This window comes from Lontra canadensis, unplaced genomic scaffold (genome assembly GCF_010015895.1).
Source record: "Lontra canadensis isolate GAN:19392208 unplaced genomic scaffold, GSC_riverotter_1.0 scaffold16, whole genome shotgun sequence".
NCBI lineage: Eukaryota > Metazoa > Chordata > Mammalia > Carnivora > Mustelidae > Lontra > Lontra canadensis.
Window position 1 is genome coordinate 8,072,225 of NW_022631010.1, and position 19,589 is coordinate 8,091,813.

The window sequence follows — 19,589 nt, forward strand, 5'->3', positions numbered from 1 at the left end:
TATCTGGAAAGGAGCTTGAATCTTCTAAGAATAAACACCCCCTCCTACAACATCACTTTCCCATGTCATACCCAAGGATGACATTAATTTAACAACGTTATCTACTCTTCAGGCCATATTTAAATTTATTTATTTATAAAAGTGCTTATACCTGCCCCTGCTCCCCCAAATCCAATCAGAGTTCCTATACTGCATTTGGTTGTCTTGTGAAATGTTTAGAACCAGGCTAAACACTTCCGGCAAGGAGACAGCTCAGGTGTCATGCACTTCTTAGAGCATCCCATCAGCAGGCCTGCCTGGTTTATCAGATTGTCCCAGGAGGTGGGAAAGCCTGGTTAGGGCAGTGACTGCTAGACTCTCCATTTAAAAAGGACCTTTTTCCTTTTGTAGTTAATATCTGTAGGGTGATTCTTAGACTGTGTGAATATTATATTCCCACTAGCTTATTAACATTCTTACATAGGTTAAAAACGACAAGTTTTCCATTTGATCATTGTATCCTCATTTAATTAGTGGCCTTTTGTAAAGAAGAGCTTGCCTTTTTGCTCAACTTTATCTTGTTCTCGTTCTTTTTTGAACATCACCGTAAATGCACGAATTCCTTTTTCACTCAATTTTAAAATTCACTTCTGTGACTATTCTTATCAAACTGTCCAAAACTTGCCCAAAGCACCCTGTTCAAGCAGGTTCCCCTTCTTTATGATGACTCTCCCCCAACGTCTCCCCCGCCTTATTTTTTGAGCAGATTTTTGCTTTCTGACACAAAATGCTCCAGGGTCAACATGCACTTTTTCTCAGTCCTGGCCCTGGAGTCTCGTACTCCAGGAAGCCCAGTCCATTTTAGTGGAGAATGGGATTTAGAAACCGAGATGAAACACCAGGTGGTCTACAGTTATTGCGGTGACATTTAGTGAATAGAGCTAGGATTCATTTTTGAATCGTGGGGTCACAATGACACCTGTAGCTCAGCCCAGTACCCCTGGATTATCTTCTTTCTTTCCATATTTATGTCTCTCCTTTCCCTACACTGAGCGTCCTGATTTCCATCACCATCAATATGTTATTCATTTGGTTTATCCTGTAACAAAATACAGCACAGAATTACACGAAAATCATTACTAACAAGACTACTAAAGGGACCTGGGTGGCTCAGATGGTTGGGCGTCTGCCTTCGGCTCAGGTCATGATCCCAGAGTCCTGGGATCAAGAGTCCTGCATCAGGCTCCCTGCTCAGCAGGCAGCCTGCTTCTCCCTCTGCCTCTGTCTCTCATGAATAAATAAATAAAATCCTAAAAAAAAAAAAAAAGACTACTAAGATTATTAAGGCCACTAATATTTTTGGGGCGCCTGGGTGGCTAACGTGTCTGCTTTTCAGCTCAGGTCAAGATCTCAGGGACCTGGGATCAAACCCCAGGTCAGGCTCCCTGCTTAGCAGGGAGCCTGCTTCTCCCTTGCCCTCTGCCTGCCGTTCCATCTGCCTGTGCTCTCTCTGTCAAATAAACTCTTAAAAAAAAAAAAAAGACTATTAAGATTTCTGTTTTCCATCCCGTTTAGGGCATGGAAAGTACTGTGTTCTGAAGTCTGTGAATGAATTTTCTGTGGTTAGCAATTTGACATGTAGTTAGGCTCACAGGTTTCTATAATTTTAGGATTTGCTTTTCTTCATCCTTTTAGATTTACGTTTTGAGCATGTTGAACATTTGTAGTTTAAAAATCAAACCACAGAGAGATATATACCAGAAAAGTCTCACTCCTATCCCATTCCCTCCGTCCCATTCTCAGCTACTTCCTACAGTTAATCATTTTCCTTCATTCCTAATTATCCTTGTTCCTTCATGCCTGCACTCACACTTTTTCGCCACTTGTTTTTTCCTGCATATCCTGGAACTTACTCTATACCACTTCACAGAGATCATCCCCATTTTTTCTCAGGGCTGCATGGACTATACTGTGTGATGTACAAATAGCAGCCAGTCTCCTGAAGATATGCATTTGAGTGTTAAATATTTTGCCATTACAAATGATATAGCAATAAATAACTTTGGGGGCATTGTTTTGCATTTATGGGAGTATATCTTCAGTGTAAATTTCTGTAAGTGGGATTGCTAGATCAAATGGTAAATGCATATATACTCTAGATATTGTAAAATTCTTCTTTATAAGGGTTGAACTATTTTCACTCCTGACAGCAATGTATAAGATGTTCTCCTATAGTCTTGCCATCAGAGTGGCTCATTGAAATTTTTATTTTTTGTGAATCTACCAAAGGTGAGAAGTGGTATCTCAGAATAGCTTTAATTATTATAAATTGACATTCTTACATACGGAGAAGAACTTTTCTATGATCTATTCACGTCTTCGGCTTTTTCTGCCTACATAATTTTTGGGACCTTTTTAAAATATGTTCACTTGTAGCTGGTGAAACCATTCTGAAAAACAGAATGGAGGTTCCTCAAAAAGTTGAAAACAGAGCTACCCTACGACCCAGCAATCACGCTACTGGGTATTTACCCTAAAGATACAAATGTAGTGATCCAAAGGGGCATGTGTACCTGAATGTTTATAGCAGCAACGTCCACAATAGCCAAACTATGGAAAGAGCCTAGATGTCCATCAACAGATGAATGAATAAAGAAGATGTGGTGTATATATACATATGTACATACATACACAAACGCATACGCGCACACACCCCACACACAATGGAATACTATGCAGCCATCAAAACCCCCCAAAATTTGCAACGCCATGGATGGAACTAGAGGGTATTATGCTAAGAGAAATAAGTCAATCAGAGAAAGACAATTATATGATCTCTCTGATAGAAGGATTTTGAGATGTGGGGGGCGTCGTGGGGGTAGGGAGGGAAAAAATTGAAACAAGATGGGATCAGGAGGGAGACACTATAAGAGACTCAATCTCAGGAAACAGACTGAGGGTTGCTGGAGGGGAGTGGGGTAGGAGGGATAGGGTGGCTGAGTGATCACACTGGGGAGAGTATGTGCTATGGTGAGTGCTATGAATTGTGTAAGACTGATGATTCACAGACAAGTAATACATTAGACGTTAATTTAAAAAAAAAAGAGTACACTTGTGATAAGCACTGGGTGATGTATGGAATTGTTGAATCACTATCTTGTATACATGAAACTAACACAACACTGTATGTTAAGTACACTGGAATTAAAAATTTTTAAAATATTTTTTAAAATGGAAGAAATAAAAATATATTCTTTCATTCTTAAAATACCTTGACTTTTTTTTTTTTAAAGATTTTATTTATTTATTTGACAGACAGAGATCACAGGTCGGCAGAGAGGCAGCCAGAGAGAGAGGAAGGGAAGCAGACTCCCCGCTAAGCAGAGAGCCCGATGCGGGGCTCGATCCCAGGACCCTGGGATCATGACCTGAGCTGAAGGCAGAGGCTTTAAACCACTGAGCCACCCAGGCGCCCCAAAATACCTTGACTTTTAAGAGTCCTTTCTATATTAGAGATTTGGACTTTATCTATGATACATTAGAAATATTTTTCCAGTTTGTCATTTTTGTGGTATATAGTTACAATGTAAAGTTTAAAATTTTTTATATTTAAGTCATCAAATTTGTTATCCTTTTGTTTTTGGGGTTTGAGTCCTAGTTTAAAAAAGTCTTTCCCTACTTCTAGGTTATATAGGATTTAACCCTTGTTTTATTCTAATACTTATATAGTTTCATGATTCTTGCATTTGGATCTCTAATCCATTCTGGATTGACTAAAAAAACAAAACAAAACAAAACAAAACCTCCTCACTAAAGACAAGTGTAACCTTTTCTTTTTTTCACCCCCAAGTGTAACATTTTCTCTTCAAGTTTGTGCTGTTCTTGTTTTACAGGCAAATGCTAAAATTAGATGAACACTCCAGTCAGCACTTCCAGTCAGAGTCCTGGAGATCCTTAGTGGGAAGCAGCCAACTCGCTTCCCTCCCAAGCCACAGCTCACAGCCAGGGCTTTGTCCAGACAGAGCACGGGAATTCATGAGGGCTAGCTGGATACGATTTTGATAACCTCCTTGTCAAGTGTTATGGTATCAACTATTTCCAGTCAAGAGTTTGTTAGCCTAAAACACTTCCGTGGAGAACTGAATTCGATAACCCCACGTGTACTAAGAGGATTCTGCCAGTCTCCTAGCCCCGGGAGCATCAGAAACGCTCACAGAGAAACAGCATGACAAATGAAGGGGAAATATCCTGGAAAAGCCAGTGTTGAAGGAGCTAAACTTGAGCAGGCTCAGTGAAGAGGTGGCGGGTGCTCGGGCCGCACGAGGAGTGGACGACGTGCCCTAACCATTTTCTGATGGCCTGAGACAGATTCAGGGCCCCACCCTGGCCAGGGGATGCTGTCAGTGTGGCGAGGAGTGCATGCAACCACCTACTACATGGACCAAGGACATGATGCTCAGCCAGACAGCCTAGCCCTTGCCCCCTGCACCCCCCAACCTCACCTGCACCCGCCTGCCTCCTTCCCTTCCAGAAGGCCCACTAAAATAATGAAAGCAAACAGGCAGGTGTGGACAGGTTCCAGATATTATCTCATTTGATGCTAACAATTTCACCATTATTAATTACCATTTTACAGATGAGGGAAGAGGGCTTTCAGAGAACAGGAAGCTTGTCCAAAGTCACAAGGCTGGAAAACAGTGGAACAGGAGTGATGCCTGCTTTGATGCCAAAGCTCTCCGATATAGCTGGTTAGGGGACTGAGGCAAAGCTCCCTCAAAAGTCATTAGCTCCAAGTGCTCACTGGCTCCCAATTCTGTAACCTCCTACCCAAAATTTGAGTTAAATGGACATTTTTTTTTTTTTAATTTAGAGGAAAACCTTGCGACCTGCTACTATATGCCTGCTTCATGTGACAGAATATGAAAGACTCTCACCCTCATGGTCATTCTGGCAAACATGTTCACCCTGAATCAACCATGCTTCTGGCCCCATCCCCCAGGTTACAACAGAGAAGGGCAATTGTCGAAAAAATCAAATACCACCCCGAGGACACAGTCAGACAAATTCAGACCACTGGACTCAAGACAATTGGCCTGGGTGCTTTATGGAGGCAAAGCTATGGAGGAAAGATGCGAGGACAGCCTCTTATTGAGAGACCAAAGAGACACACTAAACAAATGTGCCACATGACCCAGACTGCATCCAGATTCAGGAAGGTGGAGGGGACACTAGGGAAGATATTTTAGGGACCTCCTGGGAAATTAAACAGCCTGCATGTTAGATCGTATAGCAGAACAACAGTGCTCTCAGGTGTGGTAAATCATCCAGTGGGCCCCTCAGTCCCACAAGTGTTTATGGGTCAGCTGGCACGGGAGCCACTTTACTTTCAAGGGGTTCAAAAAACTGCACATATACCCCAAGTACATATACGGAAACAGAATGCAGGAGACTTCCCAATCTCCCCCATCCCCAATCTAATCACTGCTTCCCTCCACCCTTGTAAGTTTTATAAACAGTTAAGAGTTCAGAGCCCTTAGGGCCGCCTGGGTGGCGTTCAGTCGTTAAGCGTGTGCCTTCGGCTCAGGTCGTGATCCCAGGGTCCTGGGATTGAACCCCACACCAGGCTCCCGCTAAGCGGGAAAGCCTGCTTCTCCCTCTCCCTCTGACCCTGATTGTATTGTATTCCCTCTCTCGTGCTGTCAAATATATAAATAAAATCTTAAAAAAGAGTTTAGAGCCCCAGACCTGAGAGTTGGAGGCATCCTGCAGCCACCCGGTACTCAGTGAGCACACATCACGTACAGGCCCCAAGAACTCAGGAAAGTGAGAGACAGGGGAGCACCCTCTTGAGGACAGACAATCTGCTTAGAGAACAAGCTGCAGCACCAGCTACTAGGATGCTCTTGGCCCAATCCCTACCATTTCTCAGCAAAGAGGCTCTGCCTGCCTGCGGCAGGCCTGTGGTGGACTGGAGGGGCTCCTCTGGGAAGGGGCCAGCCCACCTGCAGTCTAGTCTTCTGTGAGGGAGCTCAGAGGGAGGCCTCCAGTCTTTTGCCCAGGCAAAAGACTGAGGTAACCCCCAAACAAAGCACCTGCCACACTTCAGGAAGGATGGTATGGCGGCGGGGGGGGCAGGGTTCCCGGATCCTCCTTCACCCCCAGGTCTGCACTGACACCTGGGATGAGGGGTGAGGACTCTGAAAAGCTGAGAGCTGTACAGAGACTTAGCCTCTATTTTAAGAGGTGGCAGCAGCCAAAGTGATACCGTCGCTGAGGCCTCCCGAAGCCAGGGAGGCAGCACTGCTGCCAGCTGGCTACCTTGGGGGGTGCAGGGAGGGCAGGTGCAGCGCAATTGGAACAAATTTGCCCCCATCTCTCAGGATTTCAAAGCTTTGCGTTAATTCTTGGAACAAGGCTCAGGAGTTCCCGGGACTGACATCACAAACTAACCAAAATGATAACTGTTAGAACTTCAGTTGTGGGAACTCAGCAATGAAGACGTTGAAGCAAAGTGCAGGGGGTAAAGGTCAATGGGCAGGAGCAAGAAGGAAAAGGCAAGGTGGGGAGAAGGGCGGCGGCGGCAGCAGCCCTGGCCAAATGGCTATCCCCAGCAGGCTGAGGCTCTGGGCAGCACTAAAGCCACAGGAGTCACGGGGCATCAGGGGCTGAGACCCACAACGACCACCATTTCCAAACCATCACGGTCCCCACAGGAAAGGAAAGCACTTGGTGCAGAGGGAGGTGTGCAGGGAAGGGAGGAGGGTCTGCAGCACACGTGGTGTGGCCTCGGCCAGCTCCGCCGGGTGACCCGCCCCCAAGGAGCCTTCACTGGGCAGCATCCTGCAGCTGGCGCTTGGGGCTTCCGCAAAGACACGCACTGGCTTCACCTCCACTGGTTCCTGAGCAATTCTGGCTACTTTCATGGAATAAAACAGGTTTCCGGGAATAGCGTGCCACTCTCCACCTGGGTGCCCGTGTGAAGAGAGGAGGGACAACCTGGTCACAGCCCACAGGTCAGGGACACTGACATTTTCCTCCGTCTTCGGCTCTAAACCCAGCTTTCTCAAAGTGAAGGTCCCACGCTCACTGCATGCAGTACGACAGAGCACTGGGCACTCAGCACAAGGCGGGGGTGGGGGTGGGGGAGGGTAGGCAAAACCATGTAGAGAACTTAGACACTACACGGTCTGACAATAGGTCCTAGATACCATGCAAGCTGAACATGAAACTCTTTTCCTTCTGCGGCTCTAAGCCTAAGGAAATGGGCACTAAACTACAAACACACACACACACACAGACCACCTACAATCCTTACAGCTGGGACACTGAGAATAAAGCCTGCTCCCGACACCAGCAGCCCCCCCACACACACACACATTGTCCCACCCTTGCCATCCCCGCAACCGCAACAACTTTATCTATTTCTTTGATCCTGTGGTGATCTGGAAGTAAATACGTGAGTCTGTTAAGATGATTCTTCATGGGCTATAGTAGCATCCAGCAAAACTGTAAGATCTTTCAAGGACTCATTCTCTACTATGTCTCAGATGGACTTTAGGAAGCTCATAATAATCTATTTGCACAATAATGGCAAAATGTCACCTACAGGCCACCTTCAGAAGGGCCACCTCTCCTTTTCACAAAAGGAAACAGAGCTGGGGAGGTCATCTGCTCCAAATCAGAGGGCTGAGCGGGTCCCTCTAACTTCCTGTGCTTGCTGCACTCTCCCATGCGTGATGGGAAAAGAAACCATTATTTGCCGCCTGCCTTCAGCTAACACTTTACACCAAGTACTCTAGGTTCTGACTGCCCACAGGATTACAGTTCATCATTAAAATATCCAACAGGGCCCCCTGGGTGGCTCAGTGGGTTAAGCCTCTGCCTTCAGCTCAGGTCATGATCTCAGGGTCCTGGGATCAAGCCCCGCATTGGGCTCTCTGCTCAGCAGAGAGTCTGCTTCCCTCTCTCTCTCTCTGCCTGCCTCTCTGCCTACTATGATCTCTGTCTGTCAGATAAATAAATAAAATCTTTAAAATAAAATAAAATAAAATAAAATATCCAACAACCTGAGTTTTTTTTTTAAGTACATCAATCACCTTTATTAGTTGCAATCCTAAGTTAGTTTTCCTTAGAACAGTAATATTTCACTTTTAGTGTTACTCATCCATTAAAGCAGCATCACCGTACTGCCAAATTAACCACACACAACTAAACACCTGACGCGTGCATCCCACCTCTATCTGGGCCAGCACCGGCAGCATGGCCTTGGAAAGCCTCTGGAACAGACCCTAGGAGGCCCCTCCTCCACCCCATCCTGAGTAGGAGCCAGGTGTCTCAGTACCATGGACGGCTCCTCACACTGAGGTACTAGGTCCACCTTGCTCCACTGGAAAACTCGGGAGGAGGGGCTGGCTGTGCAGGGAAGGCAAGGGGATACGAAGCCACTGTTGGGATTTCTGCTCTTCTCTCACTCAACCTACAGGAAATGGGCCAAGGGCATAGGAGGTGGTTCCACTGGAGAGGGGAGCCCTGCCCCTTAGGGCCCAGAGGAAGGAGGGTAAGAGCAGGGATTAGAGAAGTCAGCGCTCTAGTGGGAGGGGTGAAGGATGGGGTGATGCAGAGGAGATAGAACACTTGAACATACAGGTTTAGCAAACAAACCCCAGAGGTGGTGACCAGCCAGGCAGGAAGGGGGAAACACCCCTCACCATCTCAGTTCACCTGCGTTCAGGAGGCCCTCAAATATACAGTGGACAAACACTGAAACGAATGTATCGATAACAGCTTGAGGCTTTGCAGGGTTGGAATCCACAGCACTAGCAGCAAGGATCCCAGGCAGGAAAACAGTGCTGTTAGCACAGAGGAGGAGAGCAAGAGTTAACCCAGTGCAAGAAGGGCCAGAAACCTGAGGGGGTGACATCGGGGGGTGGGCTGCTCCCTCGACTCTCCCCAGACCCAAAGGCAGCTGGCTCAAATTCATCCAATCATATTCTTTAATAATCAACACACACCAAGGCACACCCGTGTTTTTCTTTCCACTTTAGGATGAAAAGCAGGAATGGACTTCCAGAACGCAGGCTACAGCTGAACGCATCATTCAATCATGAAAAACACACACGTACACACACTCTGTCTCCGTTTGTCTCTCCCCATTGGCCCCTGGCTAGCCTCACACAGGGACCCTGAAACCTCTAACATTTTCCTTCCTATTTCCCCTCCAGAATCCTTGCATGGATCCCACTGTCTTTCTCCTAGATATCCCTGGTTCCCTGAATCCGGCCCATCACCCTCACCACACTACATCCAAGTAAAGTCTTTCAAGGCGCAGCCCCAGTAGGCAAGTGCCCCGCCAGTGGAGCCCAAGCAATCTCTCTTGTCCCGCTGAGAACACCCAAGCATCGGAGACTGGCCCACAGCCTGGCCTCTGGTCAAGGGGGAGGCCTCACCAGGCTGACTTCCTGCCTTTACCCCTGCCCTGCCCAGGATGGAAAATGTTCCTTCAACCCTCCTGGGCCAGGAGCCCACTGAGTCTTCAAGACCCATCTCACATGCTATCACCTCTCCCAGGACTCTCCCTTCAAATCCCCAAAGGTGCAGGTGGCTGTCCCGTAAGCCTCATAGCACACGCTCATCTCAACAACCCCCACAGCTGGGTCCAGGCACCCGGGGCCTCCCACACAGACTGCTCGCTGCCTATCTGCTAGAACATGTCAGTACTTTCCTCCTCTTTTTTCCCGTGTTAAGAGTATGGACACCACCACACTGCGACAGTCACAGAAAATCCACATCCCAAGATGAAACCACACGAAAGCCCCTCAACACACGCTGTCCTGCCCTAGAAGCACACATTCACTAACATGGTTGGCAGACGGACACCCACCTCCCAATCTACAGCGAGGCACGCAGCCACACCGCAGTGAGGATGGGACCCACAGCTTCCCACACCTCCCAAGGACACAGGTGGGGCTTCCCCGACACACTCCTCCCACCGTGAAACCGAGCAAAGAAAGCCTCACTCACCAAGCCTCTTGGGCATGGGGTGCAAACAGGCACTTAGTGCACGCACAAATGTTTGCATGCGCACACCTACTGCAGCTCTACATGCTGGGTCCCCAAGCGATCCCAGCAGGTGTTTCAAAGCCTCTCCTGTTCCTTCTTGGCTCAGCTGCTAGGGGGTGGGTACACAGACCCAAGCTGTTCTGTTTAGGTCTCTTGTGCCCCAAGAATGGGTAAGGGGTATGGGGGTCCTGAATGGGTGCCCTCCCATCACTTTGCCCTTGCCCAAAGGCCCCCCCCCACTTCTGTCTCACCAGCAGGCAACTGTGCCTGCCGCTGCCAGGCTCAACTCTCAGCCAGGACTAGCCTCCTTGGCATAAGACCAGGGCAGAGCTGCACACTGCATATTTTACCACACTAAAGACATATGCTTCCACTCTTCTGATCAATCAACAATCTTCACTCTTCAGATCAACCAGCAATCTCAACTGTAAGCACTGCCCAATTTTATAGATGGTTTGTGCACCGAGTTCCCCAGGGAGTCAGCTGTTTAGAAAAAGAACAATCCCCACCCACCCTGCCAGAGAACCAATAGCCTGTGTAGCAGGTAAGGCTCCCAAGTCAGTCAACAAAAGCTTTTTAATACACTCTGGATTTGAAATACAGAACCTCGAATGCTTTCTCAAAGGACTGAAAGATGCTCCCAACCAAATTTATCTACCTGGCTCTAAGAAAATAACTCAAGTCCTCCTTGGAATGCCCAGAACACATCCCCTCCCTCTCACAGGTCAGTGACACCCTGCCCCTCCCCTCACAGGTCCTCTAAGGAGATCATCCCCCTGGGGTAAGGGAGGTGCTCAGAGTGGTGGCTACAGGCAGGCTTGCAGGGGCTGGGGTTGGACAACTCCAAGAGCTGGGCACCCCCACAGCCTTCCATCCATCCGCAGACCTGCCAGGAAGCTGCCCTATCCCTTCCCAGGACACAGCCTGCCAGGCCAATCAGAACACCTTAACTCTGCTCATAGCCCTTCCCGTATTTCTCCTGTCCCCAGGTAAGGGCAACCCTCGGGAGGTCCCTGAGGGTTCAGACTCCTCAGAATATAGTTCACGAGTCTCAAGCTGCTTTCTGTAGCTTCTTGTTCTTGTTCCCCTGGCAGAGAAGGCAAAGCCCTCCTCAGGCTGTCTCTAACAGGGCAGGGGACAGAACTCCCGAGTGTACTCTGCTGCCCTTCCGCTGGGGACAGAGGGTCCTGCCGCAGCAGGCTCCAGGCCGAGAGCAGAGCCGGGGGTAAAGGAGGAGGCTGAACTGTGATGAGGGTGGAAGAGCAGAGAGCAGAGGAATGAGTGGCCCGCACAAGGAGGCAGGCAAGGACGGTTCTTTTCCTTCCCGAGCCAGCTCCATACCCATTTGAGCTGGGGGCTGGGGATGCAAGGTGAACCAGCCAGAGCCCTCGAACCGAGGGGAGCACAATCCCATGGGAAAAGACACGAAAACAAAAAAGGACAGAGTGGACTAAGAGCCACATCAGAAGACTGTACACGAGATGCATGTGTGGGGATTCAGAGGAGGCAATGACAGAAGCCTTGGGGACACAGGCGTGCTTCACAGAGTGGGAGGGACAAGCCGGGAGAATAAGCAGGGTTTACTGGTTGCTGGGGAGCACAAGCACAGGAGGAGAAACAGCGGCCTCGGGGAGGAGCTCAGCCCAAGGCGAGTGCAGGGCTCAGAGGCCAGCCCACGGCAGGGTGGTGGGACAGAGAGCAAGGGAGAAGCCTATGGGGTGGGAGTGGTCAGATTCTGAATGGGGAGTGGGGCTGTAGCCGGGCAGGCAGCCCAGGGGAAGATGCAATGGGAGCAAGATGGGGGGGTGGGGGGGCACAGAGTGGAGAGCAGAGCCACCCTGGAGGCAGAGAAACCAGTGGGCACCAGCAGAGCAGTTAGGTCTGAACTAAAGGAAGGGGGACAGGAAGGGGATCCTGGAGAGAATGAGACCTGCCCACTGGGGATCCGGAAGGAGTGGAGAGTGAGTCTGAGTCTCCAGCTTGCCTGCCTGGGGAAGAGAGGCTGAGCCCTCCACCAAGAAAAGAAACATGGGGGTGGGGGTTGGGGGGGTTGACCGTGGCCACTAGGATGCCCCCAACCCCTGCCAGTTCCAGCTAGTCCTTCCGAGCAGCCCTGGGTGAGTGGCCTCGCTCCATGCCCCAGGGGGCTTCGGCACCCCAATTCAGCACCCCAATCTCACCTGCATCCAAACGTTGTCTGCAACAAGGTTGTGATTCCCACGCAGAAGAAAATGGTCCCGATGAGCTGGCTGGTGGCCCACTGGTCGTAGCCCACGCACATGGCGTCGGCCAGCAGAAAGGGCACGGCGATGGTGCCACTGAAGCACGTCAGGTAGTGCTGTGGGCGACAGGAGGGGTTGGGGAGAGAGGAGCGCTTCCTCGTGTTTCTGTCCGATCCTATCCGAACCGGAGCCCCGGCTGTTTGTGAACAACAGCCCACAGGAAGATTGGTGTTCTGGGTACATACGCCTACCCTGTAGCACATCCTCTCCCTTCTTTAGTGCTTCTCCTTCCTGGCACAGTTTCCCGTCTATGGCTCGTGTGAGCCCAGCCTGCACAGGTGAGGTTTATTTACAGAACTCTGACTGAGAACACCTGCTTTGTTCAAATGCTTTTTTAGCATCAGTTGCTAAGATCGGAGATCCTTTCCCTCTAATCTGTTGACATGAATTGTGTTGCATGGAACTATTCTTGAAACAAGCCCTCAGCAGTCATGCTAGGTTTTTCTTCTCGGGTGCGATTTGCCAATATTTTACGTAGCATTCTCCATATATATTCTTGAGATCATCAGTCTGCCTTTTATTCTTTTTTTTTTCTTAAATTCTCTCCAGTCTGTGGGTTAAAGTTACACAAGCGTCTACGCACAGGGTGTTTCCCATCTTTTTCTAGGGCCTGGCATTTTTGACTACCATCAGGAAAGGGTTATGGGTGTGTGGGAACCCTCCAGAAAGTGCCCATCCCCCATTCCTCCTTTGGGACCCAGCCCCCACTTTCGGCCCCTGGTGGGACATTCCGGGCATTTGCTGCTCACATCCCTTCCTCCCAGAGGTCTGTCTGTTCAGGTCCCTCTTCTGTTCTGCAAACTTCCTACTTCCCTTCCCAAGTTTCCCGTCTCTGCTCTCATTTGCCAAAATGGGTTGCCTAACGCCCGACACTCCACTGTGCAACACTGTGAGGTGTTCCAGATGGGGAACAGAACGTTCCTGTCTGGGACTTTGCAGAGCTGCTCATAAGCTTAAGAGCACTGTAGATCGTCAAGAAAGGCATGACACATGCAAGGTTTCCTGATCCTATAAGACCAGGGAATACTTCTTCTAAAGACATCTGTGATATAAACTTTTCCAAAAGCGAGTTTCCTGAATCTGATTCAGGATACTCAGCCCAAGCTAAAGACCACTTAGCTCCTTTAGCTGTGACTCCTTCTTTACTAGACACCTTTCAGTCCAGGTGACCAGCTGCTTTGATGCCCGTGTGGGAGGTGGGGACAGAGGTGCTGAGGGTGCTGGGAACCACACCAAAGCATCAGGTGTCTGCAGAGGCAGCCCCTCCTCCAAGTGATTACACGTGTCTAGGGTGCACTGGGACCGATTTTTCTCAGCATCTGAAATACCTCAGGTGGAACAGCCCATTCCAACTTGAGAAAGGAAGAAAGGAAGTCAAACCTCAGAACAGAGTCCGGGCTAAAACAACCAAAGCAGATATAGGCCAGGGGGTCAGGGCCTCTGGGCCTCCCACCAACCCCTAAGTGGGAAAAGGGTACAGAGAGAGGGGAGAAAAATACCCAAGATGCAGGGCCCGTGTCAGGCTGGGTCACCCCCCGCCTGGTCTCCCAGCATCTGGTGGCTTGCCCACTGTGCTCCCACGGCAGTCTGCAGCAGACGAAGCCTCTATGACAGTGGGTCTCCCTTCCCATGCAGAGAAGACTGAAACCTCCTATGTGCCTCCTGGCCAACAGGGCACTTCTTGGTGTCACCCCTGTTTCACAGCAGAACTGACCACGACTGGACTGCATGACCAGGAATGAAGATCAAAACTTCTCCTCCCTCCCTCACTGCATTCTCCCCTCTTTCTCTATCTCACTGGTCCTTCCTCTTTCCTGCCACATCACTCGTCTTGTTCATTCCTTGAAGAGTTTTCCCTCTTTCATGCCTGGGTCCACCTCTTCCTCCTATTCTTTTCTTCCTTTCACTACTATGAAACAGATGCTAATGAGTCCCAGTCACCATTGTTAAAAGAGTAATTTATAATAAAGTTGTCCATAAATAAAAATCAAAATTGAATTTTTAAAGAATCCAGACAGACAAGTTGAACATCGGCTGGTAGTTACATTCTAAGGGAACCATCTTACCTGTAACCCCAGAAATATGCACAGGTACCAGGGGGGGACATCTTCTATGGTATAAATCATGTCCGATCTCTGGGGGTCTAGACTGCCGGTACTATCCAGGGTTTCAGCAAGAGAGCTCTGTGAGGGACAGGGAGAAAAGGCATTATTTAATAGAAGCGAGGACCAGGAATACACTCAGCTCGGAGCAGGCCACTGTTATTGAGAAACAACTTTATAAAGTGGTGGCCATGCTCTTGCAAAAATCAGCCTTGGCTGCCTTTCATGCAATGCTCAACACACTCAGTGAGACGACCAGTCCTCAGAGTTTGGGGGCTTGGTATCCCTTGTCACAGACTCATGCCCAAGAGCACCCAGCTTACTCAGGGTTTCTCCCCAAGCCCAGGGGGCCCTACACAGAGAGGGATGTTCCCTGGTTGAGCCCATAAAGGGATGCTTTGGCATGAGCAGTTCTCGAGTGGTGCCCCAAAGGAAGAAAACGTTATAAAATGCTAACCACTTTCAGACAAAGAGCACTAATCTGTCCCTTCTACTCTATCCCATCCCTGCAAGGAGAAAGATCACTGTACTTCAAAACAAAGTCCTACACCCTCCTATCAAAACACAGCTGCTCTGACACATGGCGAGTGAAAAGTAAAATTCGAAAGGACACAGACAGGATTTCAATTTTTGTTTAAAAACAGACTAAAGATATATTTATAGTTTAGGGGGAAGGGGTTTTTTTTTTTTTTTTTTTTTAAGAAAACTGATCTTTCTTTTTTTTTAATTTTATTTATTTGTCAGAGAGAAAGGGAGAGAGAGCGAGCACAGGCAGACAGAATGGCAGGCAGAGGCAGAGGGAGAAGCAGGCTCCCCGCAGAGCAAGGAGCCCGATGCGGGACTTGATCCCAGGACGCTGGGATCATGACCTGAGCCGAAGGCAGCTGCTTAACCAACTGAGCCACCCGGGTGTCCCTAGGGGACAGGGTTTTTTCCTTCCCTTCCCCGTCCCCATTACTATAGACTTCTAAAAACATTAAGTGTTGTATGCTTTTTGAGCCAAAATCTTCGCAAAGACTGGACACTTTAGGTGTCCAGTCTAGATGTATTCAGTTGACGTCGACATTACTTCTCAGCTAAACAGAAAACTCAAGATAACCTCAAGTTCTCCCACATACCCTCAAAACTGCTTTGGGTTCTAAAACTCTATGAACAATTTCTTAGAATCCGAGATGGGCACTTTAAGTCTTTTGTAACTTAAGTGCCTAAAAGGAAAAAGTAGAAGATGTTTCACAAAAAAGGATGATGACCTTCTGACATTATCTAGCCCCACTTGTGCTCTCTTGTCCATGGGTATGGTCCACAGAAAGACACTGACTCCCTGTTTGTCAATCAATTTCCTGTGCAGAGGCAGACAAGGATTTGGGGCCCAAATACCACTGAGCAAAGGAAGTGACGCAATTCAGCCTCACCTTTTAAAGCCTAAGGGTAAATAAATGTCTGATGTAAGTTGACATTTGAGCTAATCCAAACGAGAACTGAGGTTGACCTTTCAGAGAACTTTTCCTTCCATTCTAAACAACAAGATAGTGGCAGATTTGCATTCCTGAATGAGTTAAAATGGATCGCGTGTGCCTTTAAAAAACTGTTGTTCGGGGTGGTAGAGAAAATACATGTGTGTGAAGAGTGTGGTATGCACTAATGTGCAGGAAAGGGTTAACTCAGCAGGCCTGGGTTGTCCAAGCCCTCACACATTTCAAAAAAATGGCTTGGGGGTGCTTGGGTGGCTCAGTAGGTTAAGCCTCTGCCTTTGGCTCAGGTCATGATCTCAGGGTCCTGGGATCGAGCCCCACATCAGGCTTTCTGCTCAATGGAGAGCCTGCTTCGCCCTCTTTCTCTGCCTGCGGCTCTGCCTACTTGTGATCTCTCTGTCAAATAAAATAAATAAAATCTTTAAAAAAGAAAAAAATGGCTTGGTCCTTGCCTGGCAATTGGGAGAGAGCCTGTGAATCCTTGGAATAGCCTGGAGTTTTTTTGTTTTTCTGTTCATTTGAGACAGAGAGGGAGGGAGAAAAAGTGAGTGAGCAGGGAGGAGCAGAGTGGGGAGGGAGAAGGAGAATCCTGCTCTTAAGAATGTATCTAGGGGTACCTGGGGGGGCTCAGTCAATTGAATGTCCGACTCTTGGTTTCAGTTCAGGTCATGAACTCATGGATCGTAGGATCTGCCCTGCACTGGGCTTCGCACTCAGCATTCAAACTGCTTGAGATTCTCTCTCCCTCCCTCTGCCCCTCCTGCCCGACTCTGTCTCTCTCTCACACACACTTTCTCTCAAATGAATCTTTAAAAAAAAAAAAAAAAGAAAGAAAGGAAGAAATAATAAGCTTTTAAAAGTCTAAAATGTTCTATAAATAGAACAAGGAAAACATAATATAAAAATGAATTGAAGAAATAAAAAAATTTCCAAGAACTAAAGGATATGTTTACAAATTAGAAAAACCCACCAAGTATTCAATGAATTAATGAAAAACAATTCAGATATTCTGGAAGGCAGCCATGATACCACCAATGTTGCTCAGACTCAGATATTTTGAAAACTCAGTAAAACAATCAACTGCATTAAGAAAGACCTTAAAACAGAAATTTAAGAACAAAGGGAAATAAAACATGTTGAATTTTTTTTAAGAAAAGGAATAAAAAGTGGACGTGAAGGAGCACAAGAGAAAACAGACATGAATAACAAAGTAAGGGTCATAGGCTGGAAGTGGGGGGGAGAAGAAATCAAACAATATAAGAAAAGAAAAGATTAGAGAGAAAGGATAGCTAGAGAAGGCTAGCAAAAGAGATCCAAAATATGTCCCTCAAATAAGAAAACAGAAAGAATAGACTGAAACAAAAAATAAAGACAGAATTCAAGACAGCTTTCCTAAAATAAAAGGATCCTTAATGCTAAATACTCCAAGTGCTAGAAAACACTGACCCAGAATGGTCAACATCAAAACATATCTAAGTAAAGTTACTGAATATCAAAGATAAAGAAAGAATCCAAAAAAACTGGCAAAAAGAACAAGATGCTGATAAAAAGAAGAAAACAAGACTGGCCCGATTTCTCCACAGCCAAAATCAATACCAGAGAACCAAAGAGTAGCAACAACAAGGTATGACTCAATTATTCTCTTATCTTTGTACTACACAATTTTCCAAGCATATACAAAGGTGGAAATATGGAATACCAACCCCAACTCTCTCTCCAGCTTCAAAAATTACCAATGCTGTATTCTTGTCTAATCTATTCCAAGGGAACTTCCTTTTTCAAGAACTGCTGGCACCTTAATTTAATTTTTTTTAAAGATTTATTTATTTATTTGACACAGAGAGAGAGAGAGAGAGAGAGAGAGAGATCACAAGCAGGCAGAGAGGCAGACAGAGAGAGAGGAGGAAGCAGGCTTCCTGCTGAGCAGAGAGCCCAGTGCGGGGCTCCATCCCAGGACCCTGAGATCATGACCTGAGCCGAAGGCAGAGGCTTAACCCACTGAGCCACCCAGGCGCCCCTGGCACCTTAATTTTAAACAGAATCCACACGGATTGAAAGTTTAAAAGGTCTTTAACTTTAAAAATAAATCTCAACATTACAAAAATAAGTTTATCTTCTATTTAACAAGCTTGGTGACCATTGCAACCACCCAGCTGTTGAAACAATGGGCAGCAAAAGACTCCAGTGCCAAGCCAGTGGGATATTCAAGTGGGTACACATTATAACTACTTCACTTGTAACTAGTTCCACATTTTGGCAATCTCTGCTTCCTAAAAAACTCATGCTATTTTACATTCTCCGGTCCTCCGTGCAAGGGACCTAGGAAGTGACACGTCATAATATCCCCATTTTACAGATGAGGAGGTAGAGACCCTGAGGAGCCAAGCAGGTCGCCCAGCAGTTGAACACACAGGCTGTCCACAAAGGCTGCATTTGCCACCATGCTACAAACCTCCCAGGAAGAACAGGGTTGCTGCTTAGAAATTGCCAGAAACAACGGACTCTCTGAAATTGTGATTAATAGTGATTTGCCCAATATTGCTGCAACCACTTCACGTGCTGCTGTAAACACATTTTGTGGGGAAACTGTACAACAACAAAATGTTGATATTTCAATGGGAACATTTAAACCGTTTACTTGCAGTTACTTCATTCCTGTTCCAAATACCCTCACTATAAACAAAGTTCAATTCCTTCAACATCCCTCAAAGAGGAATCCCAGTAATACCGAGGTCAAGTTCAGAATGTACTGGGCGTGGGTCTCAATGCTATGGTCTTAAAGATTCATGGTCCGTGACTCAAGGCATTATCCTTCTGGTCCGTTTCAGGAATAAATCCCTTTGAGCACATTCCAAGATGGGTATCTTGTAGCTAACACCATATTAACAAGCATTTACTATAAGGAGCTCAAGAGTATTAAGAGACACCAGAAGTCAGGTTTTGTATAACATAAGAAAATACATGACAACTAACAGCTTGCTGTAATTCGGAAAACAAACATGAATATGGAGAACATGTAGGGTGATCTATCTGGCCCCGACTCGTCCTGTCTCTCCTGCAAGGTTCCAGTGTTAATTCATGGTCAAGTGTTCCAGAGACAGCCTTTCCATGCCCTTGAAAAAGCAAGATCCCAAAGGGCAGTATCCTCTGAAGTTTTCTTTGCATGAATTCAAGACAGCATAGGACCTAAATTTCATTTTTTCTCTAAAACAGGGATTGTGATAGCACCTCTCTAACTGGGTTGTGGTGAGGACTAACAGTGGCCCCTTGCCTGAATCATAGAGCCCAAGGTCTGGACCATTTGCACCATTCAATACATGACAGCTCTTCTCCCAAAACCTGTCATTTCATAAAATAAGAAAAGCAGCCAGTGAAACAGAAAGATATCCTCTCTCCCTAGTACTCAAAGAAATACAAATGTTTCAAAGTTTAGACAGTGAAAAAGATTTTCAAACAGGCAAATAAATGTCTAGCATAAATGAGCCAGACATTCTTCCTGCCAACAGTTCACTAGAATCAGTAAAAGGTAATGCCAGAGATGTTAAAAAGCCCTCAGTGTTAATGCTCGTTGTTATTCATTTCAAAAGAGGACCATCATTTCCTGGATAATGGAGGAGGAAGTCCAAAATCATGACAGCCTATACCCTGGAAATTCTGGTGACTCTGATTAAGGGCCCAGTACACAAAAAATGGAT

The 19,589-nt window shown here is 47.1% G+C and overlaps 1 protein-coding gene across 4 annotated transcripts in view; it reads right to left on the bottom strand.

Moving 5' to 3' along the window:
- The window catches only part of SLC23A2 (solute carrier family 23 member 2), a 129,776-nt gene that overhangs the window by 32,487 nt on the left and 77,700 nt on the right, over positions 1-19,589 (bottom strand). For all 4 annotated transcript variants that reach the window (XM_032859127.1, XM_032859129.1, XM_032859128.1 and 1 more), the window contains 2 exons: positions 14,387-14,503; positions 12,219-12,376 (listed from right to left, as the gene is read on the bottom strand). In XM_032859127.1, coding sequence (XP_032715018.1) covers positions 12,219-12,376; positions 14,387-14,503 — 275 coding nt within the window. The remainder of the gene's footprint in view (positions 1-12,218; positions 12,377-14,386; positions 14,504-19,589) is intronic.